Genomic DNA, 16880 nt, shown 5'->3' on the forward strand with positions numbered 1-16880 from the left:
TAATAAAGAAACAAAAGAAGCTAAAATGTCCAAATCACTGCCTGGTGAAGAAAACCATAGTGACAATATGTACAAGGAATATAAAGACAACCCGCAACACCATCAGCAAAGCTGCTGCTAATGTGCATTTTATTAACAAAGGGATTACGACTTAATTTAATTCAATAAGAAAACAGGGTTCAGCTGTCTGGGTTGCCATGGCAATGGTTGCATTCCTGGTCTTTGAGTCCCTCCCCGTCCTTTAGCTGGTACATAAGTTAGCTGTCACTCAGACACACATCATCTGGGATGAGAGCAGGTGGAGATCTGAGCCTGGGGACTCTAAAGTCTCCCCTCCTCCACTGTCATGTGACGGTTACTGTTACTGTGTCTTATTTCTCAACGCACTTACAGAGGCCGCTGCGTTATTAAGACAAAGCACAAACACAGCACCACAGTGGTCATACAAAGTCACCTTTAAAGCATGCAAAGGTGAGTGTTGAAGGGAAGCTGACAATGTGAGGAGATTGAAAACAATTCTGCTTTGTTCTCTTATCTCAGAAAAGCAGGCCACATCGGCCCTGCTCACAACTGGCATTAAAATGCGTCCTGCGGGGCGTAAAATTAGCTCCAGCCACAAGCCAAATGCTGAAATATGCTAATGGATGGTAGCTTAGCTGTGGTAGTCTATTGAGAGGCTCTTTAAGTTTGAACATTCACAAGTCATTTGGCCAGTGGAGGAAAAAGTGAATTTTGCACCTTGTTCTTAGATTATGTGATCACCAGTGGACAGCTCTAAGTACAGATGTGAATGTAGCAAAGACACACTGAGGACGCATCGAGATCAGATCGCTCACACTGAATTCAGAGGTGGTCTAAGCCGCATATGGCCACAATCGAACGTGTCCTGGTCCACATTGAAAGACCACATACTTGTATGCAGAAGTACGTACTCACGTGCCAAAGGCATCATATTAAAGTGCAAAGAAGAAGGAGATACAACAAAAGGTGAGATCCTCGTGGATGGAGTACACACAAACAATGCTGTCTGATTTCACTTTGAATCATTCTGCCCACATGCCAAACGTCTTCAGATCAGGCGTGGAATGTATACTGCTGACGTTGAGACGTGTTCAAGGTGTCAACTGATCTACGCAGAACTTTGCACTTGTGATTGGGTCACCCAACACTCACGTTAATGACGGGTGTGAACCAAATCCAAGATGTTGTCCAACTGGCCTTGCTCCAAAATCTTCAGATCTCCACAAATGTCACTTACACATACAGATCGCAGCACTGCCCTGCATGTGTACTGTGTGGGCGGGCAGTGGTGCGTGGAAGGAAAAAGAAATCTGTCAGTGCGAAAGGAAACTTTTGTGTCAGAGCTTCATTTGCAAGGCTGATATTCCGCAGGAGCCAAGGTGACACAGATGGCAGTGGTGCCACAGAATAGCGTGGGTGCCACTGTGGTGTGAATCTGCCAGACTGTTCCTGCTTTGTAACAGACATTAACAGAAAGAGATATTTGGAGGACCAGATCTCCACACAAAAGGGAGATTTCTCATGGTCACACGAGCCAAGAGGGACAAAAGAGTTAAGAGTGAGCAGCAACTGAGATCATTTTTCTTTTCCTCATAAACACACAGTTCCTTTAGGTACACATATCTGTGATGTGAGCGAGCATCTGATTTATTGGTAAATTGTCGTGAGTGCACATTTACAGTAAACTACACTATTAAAAGGCATTCTTACATTGCAACATGCTTGTGCAGTGGCTCACCTGTGTATATTTTTGACACCTGACTGTATCTGTGCATCTTTTTGTTAAAGCTGGAGTCAGGTTAAATTAACACTACGCAGTGCCCACTTCTGTGCAGCCTTTAGAGGACTACTCAATTACCACAGATAGAGTTACTTCATTTAGACATTGAGCTTGCATGAAAACAAGACGACCACAGAGTCAGTTCTCTCCCAGTTCTCATTAAGAAAAAGCCTCTGAGCCACAGAAACATCAAAGTATCCTTGGTGCCTTCACCCAGCTGTAGCACTGAAATGGGCTGGAGAGGGTGGGATAAAGAGACACAGGAGGACTGAAACATGCCTTCACAGCAGCCTGCCAAACTGACACTGCACATAAAAGAGATAAGAGCCTACATTACCTCAGAAAATGACTAAATCATCAAGAAAAGCCTGTGGTTACACCCTTGGGTTTTTTTTTTTTTTTTGCTTTATTGCAATATTCTGCTCTTCATTGCAGTGCTAAAGAAATCAGGTAGACTGGATGTAGACTTTTTTTTCTAAATTCCACATGTTCCACATTTTTGTAGGGAAAAACTCCTGAAGTTTACAGTTCTATATAAATGTACCAGATCACACATTTTTAAGTCCCCAATTTACACTAAAACTTGACCATTTCATGTGAATTTGACATTTGATTTTCAACAGATTTATATAGAAATGATGATACAGTATATCAATATATTTGACTCATCGGTTTAAAAAAGCACTTTTATATGTTTTGGTTTGGTTCAATTAATAATCATCTTTTATAATAAACACCTCAAATTGAATCAATGCAAAAACTAACTGTCATGTGTACAGAGTTGTAGCCCTCATGAGGCAAACAGCAGACGGCAGTTAATCAGGAGCAGTGCCACAAACGGAGACATTACCGTATCTCCCTGAAATGGCCCCGATGATCTGTGGACTACATCTGTTTTGGGTGTATCTGGCTGGTTAATAATGTGTGTCATTGGGCTAACTCCAGCCACCAGCTTGACTTATGGCCATTGATCTGTGCGGTAGAGTGGAATAGAGTTGCCAGCGCTCACTCTCGATCTTTATTAACGTAGTGTGAAAAGTGATCAATCTATCAGCGCTCGGACGGGGGTGTGTGCCAAAAGATTACACAACAGGCTCAATCAATACGCATCTAAGAATCAGATGTTGGGAGTTAAAAAAATATTTCCTATTTTAAATATTACAAAGTCCAATTGGTATGTGGTAAGTGGTTGTACAATGCAGGTGAAAACAGTTCAGTTCCTTCAGTGCTGACAAAATGTCTCAAATGTGTTTCTAAACGTTTGTTATTGGATGAAACTACTGTTAAACTACTGTATAAAGTTAAAGGTGGTGATGGTGAGTTTATGTAATACCTTTTATGAACAGGCCCTTTGAAGCTTGGGTCAAACTGGCGTGGCTCACCTAAAAGACAAGAAGAGCATGGTGAGGTTAGTCATGTACAACAAACTGTACTTACGTCTGGTTCATCAACAGAACCACGAGATAAAAAACTGAACAGAAAGAAACAGAGAAGAGAAACAGAAAGTAACAATATCAAAATGGTTATGAGCAGCATTTAAAACACTGACATCACATGTTAGCGTGTTGTGTTGTTCAACTGGCCACAATTAACTACGGTAACTAGGCCATTTCACAGTGCAGGTCTCCTGGTGGGACGGGGATGAAGAGGGATCGAAGCTCGATCTGTAGAAGCCAAAACAATGTAGCTAACACGGAAATATAATAAATCATTTTAACAACTCATGAGCCAAACTGTTTATCTGGGTCACAGTAAAGAAACCCCATTTGATCCAGCAGAGTAAATACTGAACCACAGGAGCAGGAAGCATCAGTCACCCAAAGGGGTTAACTCCAGCACGTAGGTGTGACAGTGCATTTGGATTCATCATTGGCTGCTTTTTTGGTGCCCGAGTCGTCTCTACCCCAGTTGAAACTAAGTATGACGTGTTCCCTCGGACCTATTAATCATCACACATGGAGCGTAATATCTCCAAGCAGCTGGGGCAGACTTAAGGGGCAGCATGACTGGGCCTATCTCCCATCTGTCCGTTTCCCATACTGATCCTGTCAAGAGATGTATGAGCCAGTGTGTGAGGAATGAGTACAGTCTATTACACACTGGTACATTTTTTGGGTCTGTTTTGAATGTGCTATTGAATTGTGCAACTTCTGAGTTTATGTACAAAAAAAACAAAGACGAAAAACAAAACAACAACAACAACAACAAAAAAGTATCCTAATAACGCAGACAGTGCTTATGGCTCCACCCAAGGGAGCACCACAGTCATCCAAAAACAATTAAAGACTCATTAAAAACCCATAATTTTGCAATGGGTGATGCAATCTTTCATTAAGATGAACACAGTGAGCGTAGTTCACTCTCTAACAACTCCGCATTTTTCACATCTGAGGAGCAGCTGTTTGTTGTGCGTCTGTCGATGAGCATGCTCAATAACGCAGTTCTGTGAACTCATCGACCACTAGCGTCGTAGACGTCAATAAAGTGCTTGGTTGAGGATATTCAGTGAGCACAGAACATTAAATCAAATGTACCTTTTCATTTCTCTGTCTCATCCACAACTAGCAGTGACAACATATAAAAGTCACATCACGAAGCCGATCATCATTTTTTGGAAATAGTTAACATAATACAGAAAGTTTACCATAAAAAAATGTCCCGTAATGTTTATCTTCTGGAATAAACCACAAAATCTGCCATTATCCTGCCTCTAAAGGGGGACCTACACAATATGAGGTAGGTGGTTTTAATGATGTAACCAGCGTATATTCATGGAGAATGATGAAGAAAGAACTTCTTTGTTGACACTCCAAATCCTGGCAGCTTATTTATTACCCAGAGAATTTTATATTTCATCATCAAATCTTTTCACAATCTCCTCTTATATCTCCTGTTCTGACCCTCTAAAAGGCTGCTTTTCCCTTTTCCCTGCTGTGGTCTCTCTACTACAGCACTGGTAATCTGAAGGATATAGCTGCCAAATTTCTAGACCAACAGTAAAATAATGTCAGGGAAAGCAAAAATGCAACAATTTCACCCCCTAACAGCCCTGAGGTCGTCCTTAAGCTGCACAGTCAGCAGTAGAAAAACATCAAGACCAGAAATACACCTGAATTTGGGAGTTTGCACCGTCATGTTTCTGTTCCTATTCCTTCTTACAGAGCATATGTTTCATTGCGGGCTGAACTGTGGCAGATGGAGGACTGCATGAGCCAAAGGTCACAGCTAAATCATGCGGACATTCTTTACATTCACTGCAGGTGTGATAATGACCATTTCAGCTTCTTTGTCATCAAAGCAGCCTGAGCTGTATTTGATATGAGGGGCTCCATGTCCCTTTTTCTTTTGTCCTTGCTGTTAATAACCTTTTAGTTTACAGCCATCAGTGTTGTCACTCACTTGAGCAGTTTCAGGTCTAAAAATGGGAGATGTTCTGGGTTAAGTGTGTGAACTCCTCAGCCAAGGACACAGTGTCACCAGATGAGGTGCTCACTGCAGCATTTGCAGAGCAATGACTTTGAATGTAAGAGGATGCTACGCTGTGTGTCAACTGATTGGTCTGCACTGTTGAGACCAGAGCTCAATCACACGAACATGAAACATACCATACACACATAATAATACAGATATCATGACCGATAAGCTAATTTTTCCCCCTAATAGTTTCATACCAAATGGGACTACCACTGGTCACCTGAGATGAAGTAAATACCAAGAGCCAGATGTATGAGCCTGTACGTTGTGCTTTACATTGCATCCGGTTTCTTTTATATACCCGTGGTCGCTGCTACACCTACACCAGAGCTAGATGTACAGCTGTAGGGTGTGAGCAATATACGTAGTCTGGGCCCAATGCACGTTGCATATACGTAGATTTTAAAATGCGTAGATTGTCTGAATATTCAAAACACATGCAGGTCGCTAGAGTGAAGGAGCAATTGTGTAAATAAAACCAACCAAACAAACAAACAAACAAACAAAAAAAACAGGTTAGTCCATATGGTGAGAGCGATCTGGATCACACAGAGATCAAGGAGAGCCAAGTGAGATGACAGATTGTAGGTCAGCGAGTAGAGGTTGTTTTCAGTCATGTCAGTGGTTTCTTGATGAGCCCTCTGTTTGGAGTCTGCCAGTACGTCCAGCAAGAGGACCAACAGGCAGCATGTCCCTACGCCAAATGCTGAGAAATTAGGGTAATCATTATACTGAACAGAACCCCGAACATGAGACTGTCAAAGCACAACATGTGACTCTCTCTAAAAACAACATTTTAAAATAAAGATACAAACTAAAAGCTTCTGGGGGATGACAACGCTCTTCTTTCTAAAACGCTAACATTCAGGTGACACAGCGTGTGCTTATTCAGCGAAGCTAAATTTAGCTTCAGCTGCAGCCGGACTACTTTTACCAGTCCAGTGTACTTTCCTCTGACCCACAAAACAGATTTCAATAAGGGGTTAAAAGAGAGCAGTGAAAATCATCGGCATGCCGGGCCACCAGCAGACTCTGCATTAGTTGACGGCTGTTCAGACCGCACTGCAGTGTGCCAGTGCAGGAGACGAGGCTGGTGGACTGGATGTGTGCTGCTGGCTGTTGTCAGGCTGAATGAGGGCCTGTAGTCACCAACATTTGGAAAAAGCCTGGCAGGCACGCTACACTGTGACAGTGAGAGTTGCTGTTAACTCCACTAACTGCTCATCTCTTCTATTGACAGTGTTATATAATGCTGCTGTGCACTGCTGTGACTGAAAGATTTACGCATAACACAACAATCAAGGTGGTAATCAAAGGCTCTGAGGCATTGAGGCTGGACGGGGTGAGGAATTACATTTCAGGATCAGACAAAGGCTTTGGCAGTAATCTTCGCTCCCCAATCCCATTTGCATGTGCAGCTAGTCTGCCATAGCAACAAGATCTATGGATCAATTTACAGAGGTGAAAAGCTAAAATGATGTGTTAAAATAACTACTACTGCGAGAGGTTTAATAAAAGATCTCAAAAAAGACTGAAAGGTACTGTGACAATGCCTCAATTTGAAGTCTGTACCTGCTGTCAGACAGACTGAAGTATGTGTGGCGATCGACTGCTGAGAATCAACTTCAGAGTGCTGGAAGAGAGCTAGATGTAACAACTCGGCTTGGAGTGATAAAGCTTCACAGGAAAGTCACAGGAGCAGTTCATCATTACATTGTGTATTTCACAATTTGGGATGAGAAAAAAATGGTACACTTATCTCCTGTGGCTCACTTTATCACAAGGTTAGACTACTCAGGGATTATGTGCGTATATACAGAGTCACACAGACTTTATGTGGCAAATATTACTGCAGATACTGAGACGAGATTGCTCATGTGATAGAAGTGAATGAAATGTTGTCAGGCAATAACTATACCAGAAAGTCGGGAAATTAAAAAAGGTCCCAAAAAAGCACAAAATTACTTCAGAGCAGACCCGCCCACAAGATTCCCATCACAGGAATCTTGAAACATAGTTGGTGAAGCCTAGCTCCACAATTCAAATCTAAATGGTTGAAATGATTTTTACACCTTTTTTAGAAATACATTTTGGACCTATTTAATGTGTTTAGAAGAAAATGTCTGAATTCACTTTACACAGCCTTTAATGTATGGGGGCACAGTGTTGCCATCAAACCTTCACATGTAAAACTTTCTTTACTTTCTCTCTCGTTCGTTTCCATAGCCCCCCTCCCTAGTCTCTGTAAACACATCCAGTACACAGCCAAACCAACATGGGCAGACTTTATCACAAGGTTAGACTATTCAGGGATTATGTGCGCATATATGGAGTCACACAGACTTTATGTGGCAAATATTACTGCAGATACTCTGAGATGAGATTGCTCGTTTGATAGAAGTTAATGAAATGTCCTCAGCCAATAACTGTACCAGAAAGTCGAGGAATTAAAAAGGTCCAATAAAAGCACAAAATCACTAAATACAAAAAAGCTAAAATATTAAACGTATGGGGGCACAGTGTTGCCATCAAACCCTCAAGTGTAAAACTTTCTTTACTTTCTCTCTCGTTCGTTTCCATAGCCCCCCTCCCTAGTCTCTGTAAACACATCCAGTACACAGCCAAACCAACATGGGCAGACACAGGCACCAGTGTGCCCAGGCTTCACTGTCCCACACAGGCCTCTTTCATACCGTGGTCAGGCAAACAGCTCGAACACTGCAGGTGCTCTACATGGGCTGGGTCAGAGGGGCCATTTGGGAAGGACTTTTTTTGTTGTTTTTGCTGATTCATAAACATTTCCAAGTCCTGAAGCGAGTAAAGTGCTATGATGCTTCTGTCAAAACTGTGTTGGGCTACAGAGGTGTAAGATCTAGCTACATATTAAAAAAAAGTTCAAAAATTCAACATAATGACTCAACAGGATGGGCACAGGGTGTAATTTGAATACTGTGTACAGTACTGTATATTCATTCATATTTGATAACAGCTCAGGCTTCTGCCAATTCACAGAGGAAAGCAACAGCAGAAACGTTGCTTTGGGGCTTTGTGTTTTCTTCAAGGTTCTATTTAAAAACTAGCAGTGTTCAAGTTTCTTCTGCAACAACAGAAAGGGGCGCAGAGCACATTAGTAACAAAGCTGCTGGTGGAGATCACTATCGTAAAGATAAAGGTCAGTAAAGCTGGAACAGGATAAGAAACTAGGAGGAGGTCAAAGTTTCACAGCTGAATCAGAAAATACACACGCAGACACACACACGCACAGCATTAAACAACAAGAGAAAAGATGACCTAATTCGTTCATGCTGACCTTTGTCACCTCTTCATTGAAACAGGAAGTCTCTGTCCTCCCTCCATATCACATCTTCTGTTTTCTTTTTTGCTTTCTTTTATGTGATACGGTACAGCAGTGCACATTTCTCCACAGGCACCATGATTGTTTAATACTGTGGTCATGGAAACGCTCCGATTGCCTTTAACAAGCCTGTATCACTTCCCTGAGGCCTGATTGATCACCTCCAAATCACAAACAGTTATAATGCAGGGAATTCCTGCACACATTTACAGGTTGTTAATATTAATGTTCAACCAACGTTGCGGCGACTGGCCGGAACCGCTGTGTCCGACTGTCTGACTTTGACCCTGGACACACCTGTAGCTCTCTGCACCTCTCGCTAGCATAACACAGACAAGCTAACAGTGATATTAAGTTTAAGGAAACAAACACAGACCGCTGGTTAAAACATAAATCTACATCATCTGAGGCAGAACCTGCTCAGAAAAAACAGCAGAGCCCGAAAAACTAATGAAAACAGTGCCATGTGATGTCAACATTAACAACGTTAATCCTCAGACAGATAACAGTAACATTACAGTATATGAACAGTTCCAACTAAACAGTGATATTAGTGGCGCAATGTGTAAAATGCTGCGGTCCTGCACGTTTTATCAGCTGATGTTACAAAACGTCAATTTTAAGTCACTCAGATGTTTCTCATTCAACAGACCTGAAGAGAAAGAGTGAGGCATTCAACAAAAATGTGATGCTAATGCTTCTGAAACTGAATATAACTACTTAACTGTACAATACTATATAATTTGTTATTACTACAAAGTATAGTTCAGAGAATGACTAGATACACTCACTGGCCTAACCTGCGCAATCTAATTCAATCCAATACAGCAGCTCTGCTATAAATTCTACATTTATGAAGCTATTATATTTTTGACAAGAAAATTCTGCTTTATGTTTATTATTGAGTGATTGTGATGTATTAGGGTGCATTATATTGAATGGTGTTCCTAATATTTTGTCCACTCCATTAACATGCATAAGGTGGGCAAAATATTAGGAACACCATTCAATGTAATGCACCCAAGTACACCACCACCAGTAACCTCAGTAATAATCAAAGTAGTATTATCTTTTTTTTTTGACAATGTCAACAAAAACTGAAAATGTATAAACTTAAAAAAAGCAGAATTTATAGCAAAGCTGTTGTATTGGATTGAATTATATTACACACGTGTTCCTAATTAAGATGCAGGTGACTGTAGTTCAGAGAATAAAACTACTAAAGTATATACTAAATAACTATTACTACACTGCATGCTCAGTGTTCCCGTTTGCATTAGCACTCACTCACTCACTCACTCACTCACTCACTCACTCACTCACACGAATTGGAAACAGCACCATAATCACATTTCTGATTTAAAAAAAAGGATTGTGAGTCTATCTCAGAAAGAATCAATGCAGTTGAAAAGCTACAGATGGCTCACTTTTTTCATAATGATCAAGATGTGGAGACATAAAACACTGCTGCCTCTTTTCTATCGCCCTTCTCTATTCATATTCATCTTTCCGGCCTTGCTCTTATTTCCGCTCTCTGGAGAACAATACAACCTTTAAAGTGCTTGTCTTCTTTATTAAGACAAGACAACATCATCCAGATCTGGGATTTATGTTTACTTAGCCGTGTCCCATGGGATCCTTTCAACCATTAGCAGACGATAGAGGACAGGAGGGTACACTTGGCGTATCGGGCTTGGTAGACTTCTGGGTTAACTCCTAACAGTACATGAACAGTATTTACTGTGCATATTTTCAGAGAGAAACAAAGGCACAGTGCCAGCTGACATCCTCTCAAAATCCGAGAGTAGTTGGATCCGGGTTGGGATTCGACCCCCAGGAGGGGAGTTAGCAACTCAGAGTGTCAGACGCTGACAGCTAGCCTGCTGCTCGGAGCAGAGGAGTAGCAGTATTGTTCCTGAACCTTTGTGACCTTGGATACTTCTGTGGGAGTTTCCAGGCAGCCCCGTGTGTGACTCAGTCCTCTTATTGTGGATCCATGACAGGCACAACTGGCTTTGGCCAGGATTTATAAAGACTTGAGCTTAAAGGGATAGACCATATCTTGATATCTAAATATGACACCAAAGTGAGGAAACATAGTTATCAACTACGACACATAAACACATCCACACAACTTTACAAGTGCGCTCCTTTCATAATCAGTATTCAACTTAATCTGTACTTTAATAGTCTCCTCTCAGTCTGCTGTGGCTTGAGATTGTGTTGGTTTCTTAAAAACATCAGGACAGAATACAGCAGATCATTAGTGTCCCAGAATGATGTATAAGTTGACCTGCACCAGAAACAGGAGACTGTAAATAATCTCAGCCTGTAGGCAGACTCATTTGCATGTTTTAGGAAAATTATGTAATGGACTAAATGACTAATTAAGATGGCATCTTTTGCCGAGTAGGTTCAGAGAAATCTTTATATCTCGTTGCACATTAAAGTTGAATAAGTTTTATGTTCGGCAGGATGCAACTGGGCCCAGATTTCTTATAGTAGGAAGGATAGAACTGTCGCTGTTTTCACACGTTTTCACAAACACGGCCATGTTTTTGTTTAATTGTATATTTTCTGAACTGGTTGCACTTTGCGGTGACAAAGGACACTAAACAGCTGAATGTTGTAATTGGTAAATTTGTCTTCAGGCCACTCAAAGCGTTTTTACACTACATCCACACTAACCCATTCACACACTGATGGAGAGAGGCTGCCGTGTCAGGTTCCTGCTCATCAGGAGGAGTTTTTCTCTCTAATCATCCACACACACTTACACACCCACGGCACAGCCTTCGGGAGCAATTTGGGGTTCAGTATCTTGCCCAAGGACACTTTGACATGTGGGCTGGAGGAGCCGGGAGTTGAGGAGCCAATCTCCCTCTTAGTGGACGACCTGCTCTCCCTCCTGAGTCATCACCGCCCGTGTGCAAATGTGCCCCATATGCAAATTAAACTGGAGTTACTCACTGAATGTCAGCAATGTGGTTTCAGGATTTATTTAGTGTCAAAGAAGAGTTTCTGTGCCCAAAACTGATTTAAGGACTACCTGCCAATAATGATATGATATAAAATCATATCATATGATACCATGTGACATTCTCCTCGGAGTACAATTTGTTTCTACAGCCTGAAGGAAGTCTTATGTCCTGATTTGGCCGATTATATTATATCACTTTACTGCCTGTGTTCTCCAGCAGGGGATCATCTGAACCTCTGTCTCTCAGCAATCTGCGCATATCAAAGTGAGATCAGCATCAAAGCCACTGAAACACTGATGTATCTTAGCAAACCTGTAAGGTACTATGCAAGTCCTCTTACTAGGGCTGGACCAAAAAAATCAATTTTTATATTAATCGTGATTTTTTTCTGGTGATTTTTTTTATTTTTTTATTTTTAATTTTTTTATTTTCTAAAGACCAGCTAAATGTAGCACTTTAGTTTATTGTAAGATGTTGGCAGATGAGAATGTTTTTTGTGAGGGCAGGTGCACAGTTTTAAAAATAAATCTCACAAACTGATGTGATGTGTGTATTGTTTTTTGTAAATATGACTTATGATGTATTATCAAGTGTTTGGTTCAACCTGTTCTAAATCTTTTATCTAAAATAAAATCGCAATACTTGGTAATATCGGATCGCAATACTTGTTTAATCAGAATCACAATTTAAATCGCATCGGGACCCAAAAATCGTTAGAGAATCGAATTGGCACAAAAGCATATCGGCCCAGCCCTACCTCTTACAGTCAAATCTAAATCTAAACGGCAAGTAGGATTATGGGTAACTCTGCCCCACTCACTTCACAAGATCTGTTTGAGCAGGCCACCATCAGGCAGACAAAATTAGAATATTAAATATGAACTATTGAACTCAGGGAGAAGGTACAAGGTTCCTCTGTGCAAACACAATCACTTTAAATACTCATTCATCCCTCTCTCAATCAAGCTCCTTAATGAGCGGTTGATGGAGGATGAACGACAACGAAGGAGGTAACTGTGTATGATGTGAGATTTGTTTTTGTATATTGTTGCATATATGTGGGTATGCATGCAGGTATGTACGTACAGGGGTGTGTATGAATGTATATGAGTCTGTATGTAAGTATGTATGTAGCACTGCCCAGACAAATTTCTCTCAGGAGACAAGTAAAGAAACCTAGCCTAACCTCTGCAGCATAACATGTTTACACCACCAGAACATTGTGTCTCTTTTTGTTTTTGGGTAATGATTTGTTTCGATAAAGCTAGCTGCATCGTTTAGCACATTAAACCAACCAGAAGTCATTTCTAGTCTCGCTGCTCTAGGACTCCACACCTACGTGTCTAGCATGAATTTAGCTGCGTCTCTTGCTCATTTTCACTGTATTGTTGGGTCATCTTTAAAACGTCACTGTCAATGTCACTCAGCCCTCCAGACATAAACAAACACTGCAAATTGGAAATTTAAAGTCTCCTTGCTGCCAACCAGAGCTAAATGTCCCATTTTCATGAAGCTGAACAAATAACCTTCTAAGGTTATTTGTGACTCAGGTCATTAGTGACTAACCTTTCATTAGTGTGAATAATATACTTTAAACTTCCACCGATACTGACACAGCTACCTCTTGAGAAGCGACACATGAAATTAGTAGCAAAGGAATGTAGCCTGGTTGAAAATAATGAGCAGAAATGCCACAAAAACTAACAAATTGTGTAGGAGTGCTACAGAGCATCAGTATTCATTTGAAACGAGTAGCAGAGGACAGTGACACATAAAAAGCCCTTAATAGCACTTAGTCTTGGGTGCAAAATGAGGCATTTGATCTGCAACCTTCTCTGACTGCAATTTCACAGGAAGAGGCTGTGAATGTTTGATTCTGAACTGAAGCTCTCCGCTCTCTGTCGGGCTTCTGCATTGACTCTGTATAAAAATGCAGCGTTTAGGGAAGCTGCCCATGCGAGAAATTTGTTAATTAACTGTGTGCCCGACTCAACACTTTCTGTGGTGAATGGAAGCCATATCTAAATTGTTACTTACAAACCTGTCACAGAATGATTATGAGCTATTTCTCTACTTTTCTGACTGACTGAACATTTTAGCAGGACAGCATCAGCCCACTGAACACACACTGCGTAGTTTGAAGCATTATATAATGTAGTAGCCTCAGAAGTACACTTCAGACCGGGATGTAGCGCAGGATATCTGATGACGTAAATTAAGGGGGAGGCAGGTAGTATGATGAGCTTCTGGTCCACTTCGGGCTTCTCGTGTGTTTTTTGATGCTTTCCATTACAGGACGTCCTATTTACGTTCATTAAAAGAAAAATCTACCATATGCTAGGGCTAGGTAAAAAAATCCATTCAGTGTAATCATCTATCAACTTTAATTTTAGTATCAGGTAAAACACCTTGAGCTGCTTTAATATAATATAACATATCATAATTTTAAAAACTACAAATATCACTACACTATATTTCCCACGAATATAAGTGATACGTTTCAAGATAGTGGGAGGATTTCCAGTTGCAAAAAAAGATGAGAACATCAGCACTCCTTCCTCAAAACAGACTTGGTCAAAAAAAACAAACAAAGGGTGTGTCTTTCTTTTTCTCTTTCTCTTTCTTTTGTGAAATGACGTCACCCTACTGCAATGAGTCAAGAGACAGGACACCTCTTAAAATTAGTGAGAAAAAAAACACTACTTTTTGTTAAAAGAGCATAAAAAAGTACCGCCCCCCGCCCCCCCCCCGTCACTTTGTCTCGCCTGTAATGCCGTCATCTTTCCTCCTTACCAATTATTGATTCATCTGCCAATTATTTGATTAATTGGTTGTTAATGTGGTCACAAAATTGTGAAAACTGCCCATCACAACATCATAAAGCCCAGAAATGCAATGAAATTGATTTTTTTGTTCTAACAGCAGCCAAAAACCCAAAGATATTTACTTTATGACCTGTCATAGAGCGCTGTTAGGACAAAATGTTGTTCCTTAATTAATCTGTGTCAATCTATTCTACAGCAGGTTATTCTCTGAAGGGTGGTGCCTGAGCTGAAGCAACAGAAGATAATGGAAGTAAATGTAAGTATTAATCCGCACAATGATGCACATACTGTATCTAAATAATAATCTGGCAACATCTAATAATGATAATAATAATAATAAAAAATAAGAAGAATCCCTACAAATACAATAGGGTCTTCGCACTGTTTAGTGCTCGAGCCCTAATAATATTGACACACAGGCTCTACATTGTGTCTCACTCCAAACCTGCACTGAGCTGTTTACTTACGACACTTCACAGATAATCTCCAGTATCTGGTTCATGGTACATTGTAAAGCAGCAGTTTGAACTTGTGAATAGGGAGTGACGGGTTTGAAGGCCCCGCTGGTGAGCTGCATGTCTGCGGAGAGCAGTGAGAATCAACTACAGCTGACAGATTGCAGCCATGACTGGCAGAGTGCTGGAGTCATGAGATCTGAGGGACATTCGGGGTCAGCATGTGGGGAAATAACAGTATCTTTCCCCATTAAGGGACTTCATGCCAATGCCACGGTGAGACAGTGCAGCTACTGTCTTTTAAGGTTCAACCCTCTCTTGCAGTCATCTCGGGTGTTTATGAATTTATAACTGATAATGAGGACAAACCTTATGTCACAGACATTGCCATCTGCCAATTTGAAGAAATGTAGTGCAGTAACGAAATGTAAACAAAAGACAGTGACATTAAGTTCTTTATTATAGCTTATATTTTTGGTCTCTTTTTGCCTTTTGGTCAGTATGAGATATGAAGTTACTCCATGATTATGGTCACATAACAACAACAACAACAACTAGTAAAGCCTAAAATCTCATCCTTTGTGGAGCTTAATATTTTTGATTTTTGTTCAACAATGTTTTTGTAATAGACTGTTTCACTGAAAGCATCCCTGTTTCAATAGATCAGTGTCTGTCTTTTAATAGATAGTTTGTTTCCCATGATATTCTGTTTGTAGTTTTCTGGTGTCTAGTAAGCAACGTTTTGTTTCAGAAGAGAGGTGCTGTCTGCTGTCTGTGTGGCATCTGGTTGTAATAAAGGATTAGATTGCTTTGATAAACAACATGATTACTCACGCAGGATAATCGACAAAAAAAATCTGCCCACGGATTAAATATATTTAAATGCACGGAGAATCAAAAATGCCAGTTGGAGACAATAACATAATCCCTTGGTATTAAAACCATTAAGAGATGACACTGTGTTTAACCTTCATTACCACCTGCACACTTGCACTGCTATTGTTACAATGTTATAATTATCCTCAGTGTGGGGGAGAACTGAAGAAGAAAACTGTAAAATGCAACTGAAGATGAGATGTATTGTTGTTACAGTCTGCTATTATGAACACTCGCAGCAGTATACACCTGGTAAACAGTACAAGAATATCAAGTTAATATCACTAGAGTTAACTAAGCCTACAGATCATTTTTGAGACATTGTGAAATAAGAAAAAGAAACATATTACTACGCTGTATGCATATTTGGAGTCAACTATAAGCTCTACTAGTTAGCAGCTGTAGCTAAGGCTAAAGATCAATTAGCGTTACACCTGAAACTATTTAATTAATAAATAACTGAGAACTGTTTTAAGCAACAAAAAGGCAAACATTCCCTATGATTCTTTTACTATTTTCGGTAAAAATCAATCAATTATTTGAAAAAAGTCAACAGATTAACATTAAATGATAATGAGTATAGCAAGGTTGGTAAAGGTTACTTTGGAAATGTAATAGGTTATGGTTACCCTATTTAACGTGTAAAAAATAATGTTACTATTTTAAATACTTAATCAAAGTGATGTAACTTATTACATTTGATTACTTTTTTCCACTATTAGGGTAAGTGTACCCATTAAGTCCACTAAAATCTGAGTTCAGGTGTTTTTCATGGATACTGACATGATTTATAAGGGAGATCATTTCTTAAAAAGCAAGATACAGCTCTGTTTTGAAAATGTATTCATTAGTTTAGGTAGATTTTGGAATATAAAATAAAGATATAGTCAAAAGTCTGGCATGGGCTTAATTGGTACTGTGACACAATTTAAGCCCATGTCATGATTTGTTTACAAAATCTTAAAACATTGATTTTAAAGAATTAAAAACAGCAATGTATGTATTCAGTAACATGCTAAATATTAAAAAATGAGGAGAAGACCCCTCCTGAGTTAAATCTTAAAAGGTGTGACTTCAGATGTAACTCCCTATGTAATCATCAACATCTTCATC

At 40.1% G+C, this 16880-nt stretch overlaps 1 protein-coding gene across 1 annotated transcript in view; it reads right to left on the reverse strand.

The window, feature by feature from the left end:
• Window positions 1-16880, reverse strand: part of slc44a5b (solute carrier family 44 member 5b) — a 33442-nt gene that overhangs the window by 16118 nt on the left and 444 nt on the right. Inside the window, 1 exon segment of the mRNA XM_053322953.1 lies at window positions 3135-3183. Coding sequence (XP_053178928.1) covers window positions 3135-3183 — 49 coding nt within the window.

Source organism: Scomber japonicus, chromosome 7 (assembly GCF_027409825.1).
Source record: "Scomber japonicus isolate fScoJap1 chromosome 7, fScoJap1.pri, whole genome shotgun sequence".
Classification (NCBI taxonomy): Eukaryota; Metazoa; Chordata; class Actinopteri; order Scombriformes; family Scombridae; genus Scomber; species Scomber japonicus.